The sequence below is a fragment of the Juglans regia genome, chromosome 11, assembly GCF_001411555.2.
Source record: "Juglans regia cultivar Chandler chromosome 11, Walnut 2.0, whole genome shotgun sequence".
NCBI classification, from domain to species: Eukaryota; Viridiplantae; Streptophyta; class Magnoliopsida; order Fagales; family Juglandaceae; genus Juglans; species Juglans regia.
Window position 1 is genome coordinate 24,870,124 of NC_049911.1, and position 21,661 is coordinate 24,891,784.

A 21,661-nucleotide genomic window follows, 5' to 3' on the forward strand; every position below is an offset into this window, starting at 1 on the left:
TTGAATGAATGAGTTTGGATTATGAATGGTGCATTTAGGAACAACTAAAAACCAGGCTTAGAAAGAAAATAAAGCCCAGAAAAATTAAACACGAATTGAGGTATAGCGGCGAATTAAGTGCATCTAGCGGCGAATTTTTACTCGCCGCTATAGACCACCAGCGATGTACAAATCGCTACTAAATCCTCAACACCGGCGAATATTTAGTCGCCGGAAATACCTTTATGCAGCAGTACGTATATTACGGCGATATTGGAAACTCGCTGCCTTTAATTATATGGCGGCGATATATTAAATCGCCGCCATATAAATACTGTTTGAAAACCAATTCGCAGCGAGTAAAACATCGCCGCATAATAATACTATACCAGCGATATAGTATTCGCTGCTATATACTATCAATAATATGGCGGCGATATATAAATCGCCGATATTGTGATATAGCAGCGATAACTAATCGCTGCATTATGAAAACTACGGCGATTTTTATACGGCGGCGATTTTGGGGAGTGGATGGCAAATATATTTGGCAGCGATATTTCTCATTTATAGCGGCGCGTACTAAACGCTGCGATTAATCTATCGCAGCGTTTAATGGCAGAATCCTATTTTGAATTAGCGGCGATTAAGTTGTGATCAGCAGCGAACTTAAAATCGCCGGTATATTAATATATGGCAGCGAGTTTTGGTGTCCGTTGCAGTAGATCTAAAGTGGGGTGTTAATACCGGCGAAGTTCCAGCGATTAAAAAATCGCTGGCATATATATATGCCATCGATTTGTTGTATTTTCCCAGCGATTATGTATCGCTGGCAAAATCGTTGAACCTTGTAGTGACACAGCTTTCTTTCTACTCTTTACTGCTGTAATTTAGAAGACGATGCCATCACACGTTGGCACATTTTTCAATCTAAATGGAGTCTGTATTTCGGTACAGTTTTACGAAAGACCCATGTTCAATTCGCCATTTTGTTGACTTACATGGTTACTTGAAGTTGCAACCAATCCGTTGTTGCAAAATATGATCATGAAATTGAGTTTTCCCTTTGGATATTCCTTGTCAATGCAAACCAAATGCTGTCTGCGAGAGGCTGACGCTATCACCATGACAGTGTCTGCGTTAGAAGCACGTAAAGGACATTAATCCGAAACCATAGAAATGGAAATTTATCATGGTTGATGGTACGTACCCAGGTTTCTTCATGAATTGTGGTCCTCAAGTCAATTCCACCCAACTTCAAATCAAAGATTTCATTGGAGACGTTCTTTTTTATTAGCCATTAATTTCTGTGGTCTTCTGAACATTAGATAATTTAGATTGTTTTTTTATTGGGTACAGAGAACGGACAGCTAGCGGGACTTAAATGGGTTGTTAGGTCTCTGAATCATCTGATTCATTCATAATTGCTTCTGATGAATTTTAGTCTGGCTCAAAGCAGTACATAAAGTCTCTGTTCTTCAATATTATTTGAAAATAACTGACATTCTTGAATGCATTGTGTACTATCATCGACTGTCAAAACCAAGCTGTTTTTCAAAAGCTTGGCCTTTCACATGCTTATCAAGTCTCATTGATAAAAAGAAATGAAGCAAACAAATAAATAAATGAATGAAAAAAAAAGCCAGCTGTATGTGTTCATATGATCAAGCCACCAGCGTACGGCACTCCTGTTTGAGGCAGCCAGTCATCCCCTAGCAAGAAGTTTGCCACCGTGAAATTAGCAACTTCCGTGGCATTCATCACGTGGTAACCAGACCATGTCACTCTGTTTGTAGTGTTTGATCGGGGTCCCGTGTTGTTGTACTCTGCATAATACAATGTGCTTAGCGCAAATTCCCCATTCCACGCCATCCAACCAGCAGGATTTATCAATCTATCCATGAAAGTTTGCACATAAACTGTCCTGGAGTACTCCTTCCACGGTCTTCCCAAGTACGTCTGAGTTGTGCCATTGCTCGATGCCAATTCATCTGCAGCTCTAATCCTACAGTTCTGAATTGAAATACCCGTGTTCTGATTGGGGTCTGTTCTTCCTTGCGCTGTGATGGCATTGAATTGTCCACTCATCGGCAGCCGAGGATATAGGTTACAATTTTGGAAAACAACTGCAGCGTTTCCAAATATAAAATCGACTGTGCCATATATGTCACACTCTCTATAAAATTGTCGGAGGGAATGTGTGTATAAGGTGTCCTGGTACGCTTCAAAGCTGCAGCTGTAAAACGTAGACAAGTCTGCCCCATTTCGAAGTGCCACCGCCTGGTGCTTGATTGCCCCGGCTGTGTTGCGGAAAGTAATGTTCACGGCCACGAACCCTGGTGCGACCACAGCTACAAAATCAACATGAAACCCATTAGATCTTTGATATTATATTTCTTACTACATATATGAGAGAGTATATGATATCCATCCTGCATTTCCAATGAACATTGAAAATGGAGCCATTTTAGTTCATTCTGGCACGCTAACTAAAAATTAAATTGTTTGTACTAGGTGGGAAATGATTTATATATACCAAACGTTGCGGAATTGAAGGTTGTCCACCCATCAACGACGCTGCGGTTGCCCGTGATAATTGTCTGGTTGATACCATCTCCAATCATCATCAAATGCTTTTTGTTCTTGGCAATGGACACGTACTCTTCGTAAACACCTTCCGTGACGTAGATCAAGAAGTAGCCATCGGCAGGAACAGAGTTGTTTGGAGCTGCAGCAATGGCGTCATTAATGGTGGTGAAGTTTCCAGTTCCATCTTGACTCACGGTCACGATGTCAGACACCATAACCTCATCATCATTATCCGTCGACTGCAGTAGCTTTCTACGACTCGCTGACTCGTAAATAGCTCGCGTCCGGCTCGACATTTTTAAGGGCAAGCGTCCATTTTTAAAACCAACTTGTTTCCTCTTAGGCTGCCATGCTGTGCTTTTCTTTTTTCTAGGCACCCAACCCTTGGTAAAAAGAGCTAGAGAGACGCTATACAGCTTAGTGTCATTAGCAAGTGGGACTGCGAGGCCCTTCTTTATGCTCCAAGCTGAAGCCGTGGCTTGAAGGCCATCCGAACAAGTTTGCTCGTTGGTTAAAATGGCGCTAAGAAAAGTTTGGATATCCTCCGCTCGCTGGCTAGAAAGAATTCTTCCAGTAGAGTTTACAGTTTGGAAGGAGCTCAAGAGGAAATCCATGTTAAGTCCGGCAAGCAGCCGGCAATCTTCGAGTGCCCGAATTGCTGATGTTGTCAAGGTGGAGTTGCGCCTTAGATACTTGTCCACCAGCATCAGAAATTTGCGGGATTGAGACAGTGCTTTTCTGACTGAATACCTGCTATAGTAATACACATTGGCCGTGGTTTGGTTAGGGAGTACAGATCTGCAATAAGTAGGGTCCGGGGTGGACTTGCAAACGGTTACTGATGAGACCGGGCTGGTCGAATTGCTATCAGCAAAAGAAAGAGAGACAAACAAGGAAAATAGAACGAGGTATGAAAAAGTTAAGAAACAGAAGAGCTTGGAAGTCATTATTGGTTTCAGTGATCTTTTAGACAAGACAAGGGAGAAGATAAGAATATGCAGTATGGAGGAATGAACAAATGGGTTGAATATATAGGGGAGGAATGCTACACAACCTCCCATCCTCTACACACTACATTTTTTTTTTTAAATTTATTCTTTTTAAACTAATTTAATTTTTCTATTCATTATTCATATATTAAATATTTGATAAAATAAATAAATAAATAAAGTGTAGTGTGTGGAAGTTGTGTGAATAGTAAGAAGTTGTGTAGATTTTTTGTATATAGGAAAGGGAGGTACAATAATTGATATTTCTTAAGGAGGATAATTAGGTTAATAATAAGATAAATATTTTAGACACAAAGGGATTACATAAAAATAAACTCATAAATTGATGTTGTTTGATGTAATACGTCATATTGTAAAATTATTTTTTTTGTAAAATAAATTTAACAGATCTTATAAAATTACATCAATTTATAAATTTATTTTATGTAAATAATCTTTTTATATATGTACCAGTTGTCAACTAATAATGATATAATTGGTGGTCATAGAGATCAAGGAATTTTCCGTGGGTATTTGAATATGCGAAGTCAACCTGCGTCTTGACTTGTTCGAAAGCGCGTTGGTGATCTTGGGGTTGATGTTTATGAAGTTAATAAATATGGGTAGTTGCCATGAATATAGGGACAGCAAGCTGTAATGCAAATTGACATTAATTTATGAATCAATTCATGATCATCATCAAATAGTTTAATCCCTTACATTGCGATCGTGGGAATTTGATGATTGGGTTTTGTCTCATACTGGGATTATATGCATTTCCTTTTTTGTCAAACGTTGTGGGGTAGGTGCCAACCATCGTGGTCACAAACCCAAATACGATCGAAAGACATGATCCGTGAGATACCCAAATTGTATATATCATTCTCTGATCCCAAGTACCTAACACCAATATTCAATCGTTTCTGTTCAGAACCTTCTCCTATTATACCTTTCTACTTGTTATTATCACAAATTATACGTACTATTAAATGGAAATATTATCTTTCAGAGCTTTCTGCAGGTTGAAACGTCTTTTCACGTCGGTTTTAGGGGCCATTTTAAGTTCAGAAAATACAGAAAGGAAAGAAATTAATAGTGAAAGATAAGTCGTTTCTGGAATCATCTCTCCAGCAATATTAAACTTTACTTGTTTGGAATTCATGGTGGTAGCTAGTCAGCACCCAAATGATGCGACCCACCGACTACACTAACTAATTACATATATAATTGTACGTTAGACAATCATAAAAGAGTAATATCGAGAAAAGTTTGTTGCATACTGGCCATGGTTGTGTTGCAGCAGCCTGCAGGCAAGAATTTGATCACCCTCATAACAAATGTGAAAATGAGGCACCACCTCTCTTTTATTCAATCGGGTCATGAGTCCCATGCATTAATCATTTTTACTTGTATTGATCATCATGATCTTTCAATCATTTTTCCTCAGAATTAGTAACGATACCCTTTCCCAAAGTTAATTATATTCTAATCATCATCTCTTGACTTGACTGAAAAACACGTACAGTACTCTAACAGAGTGAACTCTACTCATTTAGCGAGTTGGAAAAGTAGAGAGAGAGAGAGAGAGAGTTTCGAAACAAATATACCAGCACTAGGTAGAACCTATCTAGGAGGAACTTAACGCGTAAACATCATGTGCTGCTGCAAAAGAGAGCGAAGCTTCCCGGTCCTAGTGTTTTCTTTTTTTAAAACTGGTTAATGCGATCGACCCACTTTCATTGAAGAAACGGAAACGGTCACATCCTTGATTGTTTCCAGAGCTACAATCTGAATAAAAGATAGATTCGTTGTAGTTCAATTATTATTAAATGATGCAGACTGCAGTCGTTCAAATTAAGTTGCTCATTTGAATCTGCCCAACAAAGTCAAAAGACGTGGATTATATATATAATTCGTTGTGACTTTGAAAGTTTGAATCCATGCATCCAAACATATTTGGATTAAACTTTGGGCCAACATTCTCAAGAAGCTGCAGGTGTAGGGTCAAAGAAAACAAAGCCAGTAGCAGGCTGGACGGATCCTGGTCTTCTTACTTGGATTGGACGCAGCTAGGGGCTGGTTTTAGAAAACTCCTAAACCACCGACTCGGCCAATGATCATGCATGACTATAGGGTCCTTATTTCTCTGCTGTTTACGTGTACACAGTGTGCACACACATGCAGATGTTGAAATTCTCGTTAGTTTGGGGAACATCATGTGCCTAGCTACGGTATCATGTACATGGAAGATCATGTGCAAATAGCTAGGCAAATAACATTATTTTTCTAATAAAACATTCGGCCCGGGTATATAATTAATGATTAATTAATAAACAAAAATGCATCTCTAGCTAGCTCCAAGAAAAAGTAAGTTATATAAAGAGAAATGATATATACAAGTTTCAAATGTACAAGTCTCGTATAAGTCTTTTATAAAAAAGTGGATCCTACTATAAAAAAGTGTGAAAAATTTATTTTTCTTGATGAAACCTACATTTTTATAAAAAATTTATACATTTAAAACTTGTACCTAGCATTAATTACTCATATAAATGTCTAGCTTTCTCACTTGCAATGTACGTAATACTTAACAAAGATTGATCATTTGGATTGGTCAAATTAATACGTTTACTAGTATAAAAAAAAATGAACTTCTTGATATATACATGAGTTGGATATATATTAATAGGAAAAATTTAATTATAAGCGATTCTGCGCACTAATACGTGCACTCATTCAATATGATTAGTCAGAAAGTAAATTTTATTGAAAACAGTATTAATTTATATTTAAAATATGAAGGTAATAATATTAATACTAAGATTAATACTCAAATTTATTTATACATGACAAAACTCATAGTAATAAAGGAGACAATCTCGAGATGAGGGCAAGCTAGCTAGCTAGATATACGAAAGTTGGTATGAAATATCAAATATATGATTTACATCCAACCCAGAATCAGAAAATGATCATTGCCAATTAATTCGAGAGATTGCTATATTAGATTAATTAATTAAAGCCATTATATAATTTAGGCTATTAATTATGTAGTTTCATGACATATATGCATGGTCAATAATTTAATTAGACTTTTTGAGGTAATTAATTATAAGTTAGATTACATATATATATATATATATATATATATAAATATTTAAGGTTCGATCAAAACCAGCTCTCGTGTCTAATTAATGTTTCCTAAATCCTAGTACTGGTTCCCTAGACGTAAGGCTATTCCCATTGAATTGACTTTTTCAAAACGGATCGATCGTACGTATTTATTATGTCAGAAGAATCGTCGATAATTGACGAGAATTTGATGCATGGTCTTTTCATTTATTATTTCCCTTCTATTCAAGCAGCCTGGTTTGCTTTTAATGTATTGATATTAAATTGAGCAGCACTACACATCCAAAAAAATGTCCCGAATAATTGTTCTGAAAAGTATATTTTATATTTTATTTTTCTTTTCATTTTTTTAATATATTTTTTTAATCATTACAAATATTTTTAAAAAAATAAAAAAATTCACAACATCATTAAAAAATACTTTCCTAATCATTAAATAAATAAAAAAATCCATTCAGGACCTAAAGCATTTCTATGTTAAATTTAAAAATTAAATAAAATATTATTAAAATATATTTTTTTAACATTATTTTTATTTTAAAATTTTAAAAAAATTGAATTATTTATTTTATTTCTTATAAGAATTTAAAAAAATTGTAATAATTATATTAAGTGAGATGAGAAGTGTTATAAAAACAAATCAGTTTTTTTATATTAAATGATAAATGTTATAAAAACAAATCTGGGTCCTACGAATTACCCACGGGTCTAACAAAAACACACACATATATATTATTAATATATAAATAATGTGCATGTATATGTTGGTAGGTATATATTTATGGGGGTAATGCTACCATTAATACCGATTTCCCTTCCCGCTTGAGGTGGCATGCCATTGTGTTTTATTAATTAAATAAAAAAAACTAAAACGCGTCCCCCCCTGCCCCCCTCCTTCAGAAGTTGAAAGTCCCCAACCACGATAAGCCTTCCTTCGGCTCCTTCGTCAGATCTCCACCGACATCCAATCCGCATGGCAAGAGATCCATTTCAATTCGTGAAATTCATAGCAACCTCAAATTTTCAGATTTCTTTTCCGTTGTTTTCTTGGGCACCGAACATAGGGATATGAAATCATTCGAATCTGTGTTCAAATTTGTAACTCCTAGAATTTCAAGTTGATTTCTTTTATGGTTTATATAAGAAGTTGTATCATGTGAGTTTATTGAGTGGTATGGATGACTGTTTCGTTTTGCGTAGAGTTTTCTTAGTTGCAACTTGTAAGTGTTTATTTTGTTTCTTTTTCTATAGTCTGTTTTGGGTTTGTGACATAATGTGTTGCTTTTTATTTCTATGGAAAGATAAATTTTTGTGAAAATTACATGTTTTTTCCATTTTCCTTCTTCCAGATTTGAGAGAAATTTGTATATCTAGGTCTTATGGTTATATTGACAATCATTTACTGCTTTTCTAAATTTGCATTCTGTCTCCAACTTACAATGTGGAGTTGGGATGGATGATTCAAAGAAGACAAGAACAGGGTAGGGGAAGATTTTTACAATGTGGAGTTGGGGTTTATTATTTGGGAGCAAATTTTTTATGTGTTGGGATGAAAGATTCGAAGAAGGCAAGACCAGGGCAGAAAAAAATGCTACGAAGTGGAGATTGGAGTTAGAGTTTGTTATTTGGGAGAGAAGAACAAAAACGAAAGAAGTCGGAGTAGTTTAGATTCAGAGATGAGTTGAGATGATTTGTGAATAGTAGAATAAAATTAAATTATTTATTATATTTTTGTGGAAATTTGAGAAAATTTTTTTAAAATTTGAAAAAATTAAATTGTTTATTATATTTTGTGTGAGAATTTGAAAAAATTGTAATGATAAAATGAGATGAATTGAAGTGGGTTGAGATGAGCTACAAATACAAATGAAGCCTAATTCAGATTTTTTTTTTTTTAATATTTAAAATTGATGTCACGGGGGATCCACATCAAGCGGGAGGAGGCAGCGGAAGCATTAAGCGGTGGCGTACCATATTCATATTTATGTATCCAATCCTATTGCGGTTGGTCTAACTCAAATTTACAAGAGTGTACAAATAAAAAGCCGCCAGCCGACGCATGCCCGAAAATTACGGACCCAATGAGAAACGGGTGGAAAATCGAAAAAATTCCGATTACACTTTGAAAGTTATTAGGCCAATCTGACGACTTTCTATCCAAATCACCAGAAATATGGGTAAAGTGAATTTGCTAAATTTTGATTAAAATAAAAATAAATACAAAAATAAAAAATTGCAATCGAATCTTGCAAAAAATGTCAATTTTTTCGAAACAAGATTAGGGTTGGAAATTGATTGGACTAGTTTGGTTACACAAACCAAACAATTTATCATATTACATCTTATTTAATATAATTATTATAATATTTTTTAACTTTCACATAAAATATAATAAATAATTTAATAATTTTAAATTTTTAAATAAAATAATATTAAAAAATAATATTTTATTCAACTTTTAAATTTTATCTCATCTCATCTTATTTCATCTCTACGTTATATTAAAAATATTTCCAAGGACTCGGGTTGGATGAACAGTCGTACGAATTCAGGATGCAATTGCATGGGATAGTTTTTCAAAGCAAGTGATTTTATTATAATAATTTAAAGTACAATAGGTGGTAGGGTGGGGAACTCCTATAATCGCGCCAAACAGAGTGGGACAGGCCCATGTTCTGTCGGCCGATAGACTGTAATATGGTCCAAGCGAAGACTAAAAAGAAAGGTGATTATTGTTAGCAATCCTTAAAGCTATGGCCAAGATTTCCACTAAAACTGTGAGATGATGTTGTCGATGAGGTTGTCTCAGTTCGGTAGAAATTGTTACAGTTGTAGATGGTTTTCGTCTCTTATTCAACAGAAATAAAGAACCATTCTCAATATTTCCACTCTGTGCAAGGCCCAGATACAAAATCTTATATCTAAATCAATGAGTATTTATACTTTTAAATAATATTCCTAAATTGAAACTTAAGAGAAAATTTACGATGAGGCCTAATTTAAGTTATTATATCAAATATAAAATTTTAAATTTTAGGTGAAGCCGTATTCTATTTAAAAATTTAAATAATATTTAAATAGTTATTTAAAAGTCACATTTTAAACTCTTGCTGTGTTTTGTTGTTAAATCATTCGTAATGGAGTTAATGATGAACGATTATAGACATTAGATGGAGTCTTCATCAATCCTCAAGTGGAGCGTTTCTTATGCCACACACGTAAAATTATTGTAGTGATTCTGTACAAATTGCACATATTTCTAATTAGCTAACTTGGAACAAATAAAATTCTTGAAATTGCATCTCCTTAATTAGAAAGTGGGAAGTTTACCCATCATGTTAACGGTTGGAAAAACAACTTTATATATATATATATATATATATTTAGGGGATTCGGTCCTTAGTTCTCTTAGTGAGGAACAAAAGAACAATAATGTGCAGTGGAGAAGTTGAGAGAAGATGGGGGGAAACGGAAAGGGAAATGAGGCTTGTGTTCCAGGGACTTAGAGAGTTTCAATTCAGCTTTGCTATCCAAGCAAGGTTGGAGATTTATCAAGAATCCCAATAGCTTGGTGGCAGTGATCTTCAGAGAGAAGTATTTCAGAAAGACATCACTGCTAGAAGCAAAATTAGGCAACAAACCATCTCTGATTTGGCGAAGTGTGTGGGGGTGCCATGGGGTTGTTAAATGGGAGTTTGAGATGGAGGGTTGGAAATGGCAACAACATCCAGATTTAGGGTCATAAATGGTTATCCTCCGCAGCCTCCTTTAAGTTGCAATCTCCTATATCGATCTTGAACAAAAATGCAAGAGTAAAAGAGCTTATTATTCAACAAAAAGTTGAATGAAATGAAGAACTGATTAGGAGTATCTTTACGAAGGAGGAGGCAGATCAAATTTACTGTATTCCATTAAGCAACTCGAATGCAGAAGACAAACTGATCTGGGAACCCTCAGAGAAGGGTTTATTCTCAGTTAAAAGTGTATACTATGTGGAGATTGAAAGGAAAAAAACCATACAAGGTGAATCCTCAGGGGAGTGTGAGATGGACAGTAGATGTAAGAACCTTTGGGGCCTGAATATTCCTGAGAAAGTGAAGATTTTCTTATGGAAAGTAGGGAATGACCTGCTTGCTACAAGAAGGAATTTGTTCAACAAAAAAAATTATTGAAAATCCTCACTGCCCTACTTGCCTCCAAGAAGATGAGTCTGTGATGCATGTCTTATGGCAATATCCTGCTAATGATGTATGGGCAGTGGCCATGAATCCAATTTAGAAATGGAAAACTGCAGAAGAAGACTTGCTTAATCTATGGGAGAAGCTAAGGGTGAAGCTAAATAATTTAGAAGTGGAAGAAACAGCTACAATAATGAGGGGTTTGTGGATTGGAAAGAATGAGTTTATTTTTTTATAAAACACTCCAGAGTCCCAGTAAAGTGATCAAATCAACAAAGGAATGATGCAAGAATTTCAATTAGCCCAACAGTCCTTGAAGAGCCCCAAAAGACCAGCAAATATAGAGAGTAATGGTCAGAGATGGAGAAAGCCAATGGAGAATTTCGTGAAGGCCAATTGGGACGCAGCTTTGGAATCAAAGAACTAGAAAGATGAGAATATGGATCATCATTAGAGACGAGAAAGGGGAAGTGATGGCTGTAACGTGTGACCGAAGAAGAAATGTTCATCAACCAACCATAGCAAAGAGCTATGCTTTATGGAGAACAACAAAATTATGCAGAGATTTGAACTTTACCAAGGTGATCTTAGAAGTGGACACACATGTTATTATCAATGCAGTTAGTAACGATAATGAAGACCTTTCATACTATGGGAACATTATACAAGTAAAGAATTTCCTTTATGATAGAACTAATTGGCATGTGAGGTTTGTAATAGAGAGAAAAATACAATAGCACACACTTTGGCAAAAACAACTCTATACTTAGATTCTGAGAAAGTGTGGATAGAAGAGAGTCCAGATTTTGTGACTAGTTGCTTAGAGAAAGACAAGCATTGTAATGAATGATTTTATGGTATGAATACAAGCAGTTACTTAATTAAAAAAAAAAAAAAAAGCAGGTGATGTCAATTGATCCAAATGACCTTGGCGGTTGGGAAAACAACTTAGAACACCTTTTATGGTTGTTTTTTTTTTCTTTTTGGGTAAAACTTCCTTAAGAAATCCACGAGCAAATTACAAAGTATAATCTCAAGGGGGAATAGATATTATATATTCCCGTGCGTACGTATACAAACATTAGAGATTGTTATAGAAAATAAATATCCGCAAAAGCTACACCAAATAACAGGCTAAGCTATAGCTATAGACCATTCAACTATCCAAACTAAACAAAGGAAGTTATCGAAAAGCCTCCAAATCTTGGCTCATGATTTATGTAAGGAATGATTTACGCGCATTACACTAATTTTACAAAGCTTGTTTAATTAATTATCTCCCGGCGACCACCCTCAAAATAAACGCCACTTTCACTTCTCAATTTTATTTTATAAATTCTGACGTAGTTTGAATCCATATTACAACAATCTCAATCTCTAACTTGGCAAGCTTATGACATCAAATCGTGATTACTTCTTTAGCCAAAAATGGTAACCGACAACGAAATAGCAAACATCAATATCCTTATTTCTTTCTACTCATTATTTCTTTTAAAACTATTCATGATCACCAACAATCGTGAGTAATAATAGGACACCATGTCACCTTCCTTCATGTATACATTGTATAGCACTAGCCTCATAATGTTTGCAGGCGAACTCATCTCACCCGTTCATCTCCTTTGAAAATAGAGGCAAGAATCTCTCACGCTTGTTTACTTGTCATTGCTTTGGCAACTTTTTCAAAAGTAGCATCATCAAACCCTTGATAGAGTATGAATAATGCATTTTTATCCTTCATTCTTTGCTCTTTAAGAGTCCGCTTCTCATTTACAGTGTATGTGGCTTCTTGTGCCTCTGTGGGCTCTGTAAATCCATCAGTAACAATATCCAGCAGATCTTGAGACCCAAATAGGGCTCTCATTTGGATAGAACACATCCCATAATTATCTTTCGAAAGTTTTGAAATTTGTTGTTGGACAATTGGAGGCCATTTCTAGAAAATTCTGAATGTATCGTGACCTGACTCTGATACCAATTTGAAGGGAGAAATTTATCAAAACCTTTCTTGCTCTCTTAAAAAATAGATTACAATGCATCAACCTATATATAGGCATATAAGACTCGTCATACTTTATGACCATTGAGTTACTCTTGAAAAAATAAAAGGACACATTATCAAAAAATAAAAAGATAACTTTGATAAAAGAAACTCTTGAAAAATCGAAAAGTTTTCTTTGTAGAATGCACAAAAGTTTCATACATTGGATTTGTTTAAACTTCCAACAACTATCCCATGCATGTCACATTCCCGGTAGAATTGCCTAAAAGAATGTGCGTACAAGGTTGCCCGGAGCCCCTCAGGCTCAGAGTTGCAGCCTGCAGCCATAAAATGTTGACATATGCTAAGTTTGCTAACACCATGGAACTATTGCTGCATTCCATATTTCCATATATATGAATATTACATGAATACCAAATTCATGAAGCCTTGAAAATAACGAAATTAAAAATATCAAATAGTACAGAGTCAAGCAGTGCACAAATACGTACTTACCAAGCTTATCGCCTGATCTTGTGCTGAATTATTTAGTTAAAACAATCATAGAAAATTAAGCATCAAGGAGGAGAAAAAAGAGAAGGGCACATCGAAGGAATCATTCGTGCAGATTGTCCAAAAAAAGAAAAGAAAAATAGAGTAGCTCCTATTAAGCCGCTGGAAAAAGGAACTCCTGTTTCAGGTAACCAATCATCCCCATCCAAGAGGGAAGGCACCCTAAAATTAGCAGCATCGGTATTGGTGTTAATGATATGGTAACCAAGCCATGCCACTCTATCTGCAGTGTTTGACCCACGTCCTCTATTGCCATACTCTGCATAATACAATGTGTTTAGTGCAAAACTTCCACTCCATTCATGCCAACCTGCAGGATTTATAACACTGTCCATGAAAGATTGCATGTAAACTGTCTGTGAGTAGTCCTTCCATGGCCTCCCTAGGTATGTTTGAGTAGTACCACCGCGTGCAGCCAAATCATCATCTGGTCTAATTGTACAATTATGAACTGAAATACCTGTGTTTTGATTTGGGTCCGTTCGACCTTGAGCTGTGATGGTATTGAATTGTCCATTCATTGGGAGCCGAGGATATATGTTGCAGTTTTGGAGAACAACGACATCATTTTCGAATATGAAGTCAATTGTCCCATAGATATCTCATTCCCTATAGAACTGCCTGAGAGAGTGTGTATAAGGTTGCTTGGTACCCCTCAAAACTGCAGCGATAAAATGTGGACATGTCTGCCCCATTTCGAAGTGCGACCGCCTGATGCTTAAATGCCCCAGCAGTGTTGCGAAAAGTTATGTTCACTGCAACAAACCCTGGTGCAACCACAGCTGCAATATTGATTTGAAAGTTAGCAGAAAGCCCATCAAAGAGGATAATTAAGCTTGTTACAGAATGTCAAATGCATTGAACCTAATTCAACATAATGTACATCCCTAAAATGTCGAAGCTAGATATAGTTTCTTACCAAAGGTTGTGGAGTTGAATGTTGTCCACCCATCATCAACACTTCAGTTGCCTGTGATAATAGTCTGATTGATACCCTCTCCAATCATCAACAAATACTTTTTGTTCTTTGGAATGGACACATACTTTTGGTAAACACCGACCGTGATATAGATCAAGAAGTACCCATCAGAAGCTGCCGTGTTGTTTGGAGCAGCATCAATGGCTTCATTGATAGTGGTGAAGTTTCCATATCCATCTTTGCAGACAATCACAATATCAGAAACTTTAACCTCTTCATCCTGACCATATGTCTGAAGAAGCTTTGTCTTGCTCACTAACTCATAAATTGCTCGCTTATTGCTGTTCATTTTCAAAGGTAAGCATCCATTTCGGAATGCAGGATGTTTCCTCTTTGGCAGGGAGCTATACTTCTTCATAGGCACCCAACCCTTGGTGAACAAGGCAAGAGAAACACCATGGAGCTTAGTGTAATTAGAAAGTTTCCATAAGAGATAATTCTTTATGCTCGAATCCGACGCCGTGTTCACTATACCATCCAAACATGTTTGCTGGTTAGTTAAAATGGCACTAAGCAATGCTTGGACGTCATCGACCTCCACACTGGAGAGAGCAATGCTAGTTTTATTGACAGTTTTGTAGGAGGTTTGAAGGAAATCCACACTCAAGCCTGCAAGCAGTTTACAATCTTCAAGGGCACGTATTGTGGGTTCGGACAAACTGGGCCTATGTTGCAGATACGCGTCCACCATTTTTGAAAACTTGCGTGATTGCATAAGTGATTTCAAAATAAAAAATCGGCCAGAGTGGAAGACATTGGCATTACGGTTCGGAAGCAAGGATTTGCAAAAGGAAGAATGCCGGGTAGACCTGCAAATGGTTTCAGGCGGGACGGGATTAGTGAGATCAGAGGTATGCATAAGATAGAATGGCAGAGAAGGGGAAGAGAACGAAAAATAAAATTGTTATGGAGAGAAAAGCTTGGAAGCCATTGCGGTTAAAAAAGGAAGAAGTTGAACGGTTTGTGTTGGGAGATGGGATGCATGTGTTGAATTTATAGGAGATCAGGGACTGGATGAAGGGAGAACCGGCAATGAGTTTAAATTGTTTAATAGTATATATGGAAGGTGGTTTGGATGCATGGGAATATTACGAGTGGGATGTATTCGTAAAGTCAACTACTTGATCTTGGATTCTTGCAGCCTGTACGTTGGTGGCGTGATAGTGGTCTAGGCATAACTTTGTCCAAGTTTTTTTTTCTTTTTTTTCTCAGCAGCTTGTACGTTGATCTTGGATTTATGTTAGTAAAATGTTATTTTTATTTTGGATTTTATTATTTTTCAGTCAAATCAATTAGGATTTATGAGATCAAGATGATAAAATTAAGATGATGAGTACAATTAATTACTAATTGAATGTTCCAATTAACACTTCTGCTACATAATCAAACGGCCTGTGATATTGAGTTGGCAAACACAAACATTTCAAAGATTTTAGTTGGTTGTAAGGGCAGTATATACGTACTCAAGTTGAAATCGACCAATTTCGTGAAAGATCAATGAAAAGAAGAATTTAGTTAATCTGATCATGTGTATAGCCACCATGGCTGGTCAATTAATTAGATTCAGAACTCCATATACCAAAACGTTTGGCTAAAATCAAATTGATTTGATTTTTTTGGAATTTGAGTTAGAGAGTTTGGATCAATTGTTCAAATAATAGTGAAAGACTTCCCAAATGGGAGGGTGCATGGGTGATCAGTACGTACTGGTGATCAGATCTTCAATTAATTAGATGATTGTGAGACCCACGTCTAATTACTTACGGTTCCAAAATATATATGGCATCCACGTACAGTATCAACATATATATGTCATTGATTGCTTTGACAATCTTAGACCATCGAGATAGATATTATAAACAAAACAAAATGGAAGGAAACTGGTTCGCTAGCTGCATTCCCATTATATATTATATTAGATCGTGTGTAGCATTGATATATCGAAGACATGTAAAATAATTAACACATCTTTATTTCTTTTAAGAAAATGTTTGGTCTACAAAGATATTCTATTTTAAGTACACTTATAAATTTATGGCGTGATTTGGTATGATACGTAAAACTCATTTTCTTGTAAAATAGATTTAATATTTCACATGAGATCACATCAATTAATAAGTTTATTTTTATAAAATCATTTTATAGATCTAACAATTCTTTTTTATTTGACATATAAGCTTAATTTGTGTTAGGAATGATAAAGAAAAAGTAAAGTAAAAAGTGAAATCAATTACACACAATATAAGGCTTACATGGTTAGGTAACGTGTGATCTATATCTATAGAGCTACATAAAATTTTATTAAGATGAAAATAAAAAATACAGTGCAGCAGCCGTACAAAAGTAAACACTGATTAGCAGGTGGGTCGGACCATGGCCCAGTCCTTGTTGAAGATCTAAAAAAAAAAAATCGCAATGGATCATTATCAAGTTGGTCGATCATCAAATTAAGCTGCACACAATCAAAACCAGGCTCCACCCAAAGACGGCTAGCTAACAAGAAGTTAAATACATTTCAATTGGGCCTACAAAATATTAATATTGATAATTCAATTCAATTTCTCTCAATATCTAAACATCAATCATTTCCATGATCAAGAATAAAAACCTAACAATGGATTGGCAGATTTACCGTATTAATTCATAGTCATCCAAGCCTTTAATTTGATATCATGGTTAACTTGATAAATTATTCATCAACTAGTGTTCTCTCTTTCTGTGGAGCCTTTTTGGCAGAAATTCCTCCATCTAAGCCTTTTGCCGATTTATACGATCTTATAAAAGATAAATAATATTTGTAATTATAGAGTGAGTAAGCGCCGTGTACTTCTTTTAAAAAAATTAAGTAAATATATAATCTATATGAAAAAATTAATTTTTTAATAATGAGCAATGCTACGCACAATCCTCATTTGAGGACTACAATGCAAGTCTAGACAATTAATTTATCTTTAAAATATTTTAAAATTATAAAAATATCCATCTTAAAATAATATTTTTTTCTCATTTAATAAAGGTCTGCACATACAGTCTTCAAGTGGAGACTGCAAATAGAATTTCTCTTTAATAATAGATCCTACTATTTTTTAAAAAGAGTGCACAGCGCTTGCAAAATTCATGACTGTAATACTCCTTAAAAAAGGAGTGAATCACATTGTGAATATATATCTATGGACAAGATTTTCATTCCAACCTTCCTAATTAGGACTTTAGAGATTTTTAAAGGGGCGTTGATGTATTCCGTATTTTTTTTTCTTTTAAAAAACAAAAGGAACAAAGTTAATACGTACATATATAAAGATTTATAACTTCAAGATTTAAAATCAATATGCTAATTGTATGTCAAGAGCTTGATGGCCTAATAGCATATAGCTCGATCCGAAAATCTAGGTTCGAACCCCCCAAGCCCTTTATAAAAAAAAAAAAAAAAAATGCTACCCGTATATCATGTTAAAATGTTAAATATGTCAATTTAAAAGTGATAAAACGTTGTTGTGATAAAATGATCTCTACAAATTGATCATTTAAAAGAATTATGACTAAAAGAAGAGTAATGATTTATACAAGTCTCAAATATATATACACACCTTAGAAGTCCTTTTCGTAAAAAGGTGAACCTCACCATGAAAAATTATAAAATAAATTACTTTTTTTATTGAGGCTCACTTTTTTACAAAAGGCTTGCACAAGACTTTTATGTTTTGGAAGCTTCTATTATACCGCCCAACTCTTACCCTTAGGCATCATGCCCCCTAGTGCAATCTTACGTTTTTTTCAAATATTTTTTAAATATGCATCTTTAAATATTTAAAAAAATATATACAAATTCACTGGCAGTAACTTTTTAAAACATTTAAAAAGAATGCACTAAAGGTTAAGCCCAAGGGCAAACTAGCATTTTTCTCATATTTTTGGCTTGTATATGGGTTGGTCTCCATGAGTTGTCCTCGGTTTAGGCACTAATCTATAAAGCTAATTTCTTAGATACATCTTGTTTTGCTCGTTAATTTTTGTTGAAGTGATTGCTCTAATTGGTACTTGTAGTTTTTTTTTTATATAGTAATAAAAATTTGAGTTTGTACATGTAGGATATATTTCTCTTTATAAAATTTAAAGGTTGGTTTTGGAATTTTTGTACCCTAGCTAGCTCAACCTTTTTATTGTGTAATCATGGTTTCTTTAAAAAAAATATGGATTATCAATAAAATTGAAGGGATCAATAAAAATATCCTTTAATTAATATTGGGAAGAGTTTTTTTAACCCGAAGGAATCGGGGTTGGTACCAAGATCATGTCAACCGTGAAGCCAAGTTGACAATCATGACGCCAACACACCCTGTAACTTGTTGCATTCCAGATCTTGCAATATCAAGTAGTGCGCATTTACTATTTTCTTTTCTTTCATAAAATGATCATGACATGATATACTATGAAACAATACCGCATGAGAATCGATTAAGCTGTACATTAATGGCCAAGAATTTATGGCATCACGCGCTTATTTCTGTAGTAAAAACAATGACAGATAAAAAATGAAACAACAACCAGCGATATCCAAGAAGTTAGTCATTCTTGTTTTTTCTTTTAAAGAAAGAATATTAACTCACACTAAGCCACGGGTGTAAGGCACTCCTGTTCGAGGCAGCCAATCATCTTCCACCAGCAAGAATGAACATACTGTAAAATTAGCAGCATCAGCGCCGTCAATCACATGGTAACCAGGCCATGTCACTCTATTCGCAGTTTCTGATCCACGTCCTCTATTTCCATACTCCGCATAATACAATGTGCTTAGTGCAAAACTTCCACTCCATTCATGCCAACCTGCTGGATTTATCAAACTGTCCATCAAAGATTGCATGTAAACTGTCCTGGAGTACTCCTTCCATGGCCTCCCTAGGTATGTTTGAGTACTAGTACCATCGCTTGCAGCCAAATCGTCAGCTGCTCTAATTGTACAATTATGGATGGAAATACCTGTGTTTTGATTTGGGTCCGTTCGACCTTGAGCTGTGATGGAATTGAATTGTCCAGTCATTGGAAGGCGGGGATATATGTTGCAATTTTGGAGGACAACTGCAGCATTTCCAAATATGAAGTCAACTGTCCCATAGATATCACATTCCCGATAGAATTGCCTGAGAGAATGTGTGTACAATGTGTCCTGGTACCCCTCAAAGCTGCAGCTGTAAAAAGTGGTCATATCTGCCCCACTTTGAAGTGCAACTGCCTGGTGCTTTGTTGGCCCAGCAGTGTTGCGAATAGTAATGTCCACGGCCACGAACCCTGGTGCAACCACAGCTGCAATAGTGATGTGGAACTTAGTGAAGTTTTGGCACATAAGTTCCAGGAAATAATTAAATCTTTAGATCAAGCTGGCATGTTAAATTGTTTGGATAATTCTTCAAGTAATTTAAGATTGTTTACAAAACAGCATACAAATTTCAGTGCTTCCCTAAAATGTTGGAGAGATTAATTATTCCTTACCAAAAGTTGCGGAATTGAACGTCGTCCAACCATCATCTACGCTCCGGTTGCCTGTGATTATGGTCCGATTGATACCGTCTCCAATCATCAACAAATACCTATTGTTCTTCGGAATGGACACATACTCTTGGTAAACACCGGCTGTAACATAGATCAGAAAGTACCCATCAGAAGAGTTAGTGTTGTTTGGAGCAGCAAGAATGGCATCATTGATTGTGGTGAAGTTTCCGCCTCCATCTTGGCACACGATCACAATGTCAGAAACCCTAATCTCTTCATCTTCACTATCTGTCTCAAAAATCTTTCTCTTGCACACTGACTCATAAATTGCTCGTTTCTGGCTGGACATTTTTAATGGTAAACTTCCATTTCGGAACATAGGATATTTCCTCTCAGGCTGCCAGCAATCCTTCTTCATAGGCACCCACCCCTTGGTGAACAAAGCCAGAGAGACGCCGTGGAGCTTAGTGTCATTATAAAGTAGCACTGAAAGAGCATTCTTTATGCTTGAATCCGAAGCTGTGGAAATTAGGCCTTCCAAACAAGTTTGCTGGTTAGTTAAAATCGCACTGAGAAAGGTTTGGACGTCATCCACTTCAAGGGTGGAGAGATCAACACTAGTTGTGTTGATAGTTTCATACGACTTTTTAAGGTAATCAACGTTTAAGCTAGCCAGCAATTGGCAATCCTCAAGAGCACGTATTGTAGTTTTGGATAAGAAGGGGTACCTGTATTGAACATAATTGTTCACTACACTAGAAAATATGCGTGATTGCAACAATGACTTCAAAATCGCAAACCGGCCATAATCGAAGACATTGGCAGTCTGATTTGGGAGCACGGATTTGCAATAGGAGCTGTAAAGGGTGGACTTGCAAATGGTTTCAGGTGGGACTAGAGTAGTGAGATGAGAGATATCTGCAAAAGATATAAAGGTAAAGAAGGGAATTAAAAGGAGAATGAAAAATGAGAATGTTATGGGAGAGAAAAGCTTGGAGGCCATTGGTTTTGGACAAATGGATCGATCAGAGTTTGAAGAATTAATGTGTGATGGTAGATGAGGTTATTGGGTTTTATTTATAGGAAATCAGGCATGCATGCAGGAGTAGTTTATACCATGATCATCAGCTAGCTAGCTTAAGAATATATATTGTATCGAATATAGTGAGTGGGAGGGCGCGATGGTTTAGTATTAGTGGAGTCAACCGGCCTGTTGTTATATGTAGGCTGGAGTACTTCTCCATGATTATTCCCATTTTGTTTCGGGATATATCTAGGCGCGTGTTTGCCAGTCATCGTTGAATATATGCAAGTGGATTCACAAAAGGTAATTAGTTTGGTTTGATATTCATGTTACGTCGTATTATAAATTTCTTTTTATAATAAAAAAAAAAATAATCATATATCTTTGATTTCGAATTGAACTGACAGATTGATCAACATTTATTAATTAATGGGATTAATCCAAAAAGGTAGCTAGATATAACTTCGATTAATTAATGGGACTAATTTTTAAGTACACATAACTTTGATTAATAAGAGAATTGGATCAGTAATTCAAATAATACAAATTATATGATAATAATTATAATATAATCAATTGAGGAGATAATTATTTGATCATTACTATCAAATCATTCCTAATTAATTAAATAGAAGTCGCGATAATAACAAATTTAAAATATTTGAAAATATTGATCAATAGCTAGCATTATCAATATCTAACATTATTATAGATCATTTTTTTTAATCTTATCACAGGAGTACTACTGCG

The 21,661-nt window shown here is 35.4% G+C and overlaps 2 protein-coding genes and 1 pseudogene across 2 annotated transcripts; all 3 read right to left on the reverse strand.

Moving 5' to 3' along the window:
• Positions 1-1,454: 1,454 nt before the first annotated feature.
• LOC118349839 (probable pectinesterase/pectinesterase inhibitor 7) lies at positions 1,455-3,564 on the reverse strand. The gene is made up of 2 exons (XM_035695534.1): positions 2,516-3,564; positions 1,455-2,330 (listed from the first exon to the last, which is right to left on the reverse strand). Exons 1-2 carry the CDS (start codon positions 3,513-3,515, stop codon positions 1,636-1,638), a joined length of 1,695 nt encoding a protein of 564 aa, XP_035551427.1. The 5' UTR covers positions 3,516-3,564; the 3' UTR covers positions 1,455-1,635.
• Positions 3,565-13,426: 9,862 nt separating this feature from the next.
• LOC108994237 lies at positions 13,427-18,868 on the reverse strand (annotated as a pseudogene).
• On the reverse strand, positions 18,838-20,890 carry LOC108994252 (probable pectinesterase/pectinesterase inhibitor 20). Its single transcript, XM_018969384.2, has 2 exons — positions 19,888-20,890; positions 18,838-19,701 (listed from the first exon to the last, which is right to left on the reverse strand). Exons 1-2 carry the CDS (start codon positions 20,888-20,890, stop codon positions 19,004-19,006), a joined length of 1,701 nt encoding a protein of 566 aa, XP_018824929.2. The 3' UTR covers positions 18,838-19,003.
• Positions 20,891-21,661: the final 771 nt, after the last annotated feature.

Excerpts from the sequence above, each read along its gene's own strand:
- LOC118349839 (XM_035695534.1), bottom strand. The coding sequence starts at position 3,515 with ATGACTTCCAAGCTCTTCTGTTTCTTAACTTTTTCATACCTCGTTCTA. Across the intron at positions 2,331-2,515 it reads CTTCAATTCCGCAACGTTTG|CTGTGGTCGCACCAGGGTTC; the intron begins GTATATATAAAT and ends TTGATTTTGTAG.
- LOC108994252 (XM_018969384.2), bottom strand. The coding sequence starts at position 20,890 with ATGGCCTCCAAGCTTTTCTCTCCCATAACATTCTCATTTTTCATTCTC. Across the intron at positions 19,702-19,887 it reads GTTCAATTCCGCAACTTTTG|CTGTGGTTGCACCAGGGTTC; the intron begins GTAAGGAATAAT and ends TCACTATTGCAG.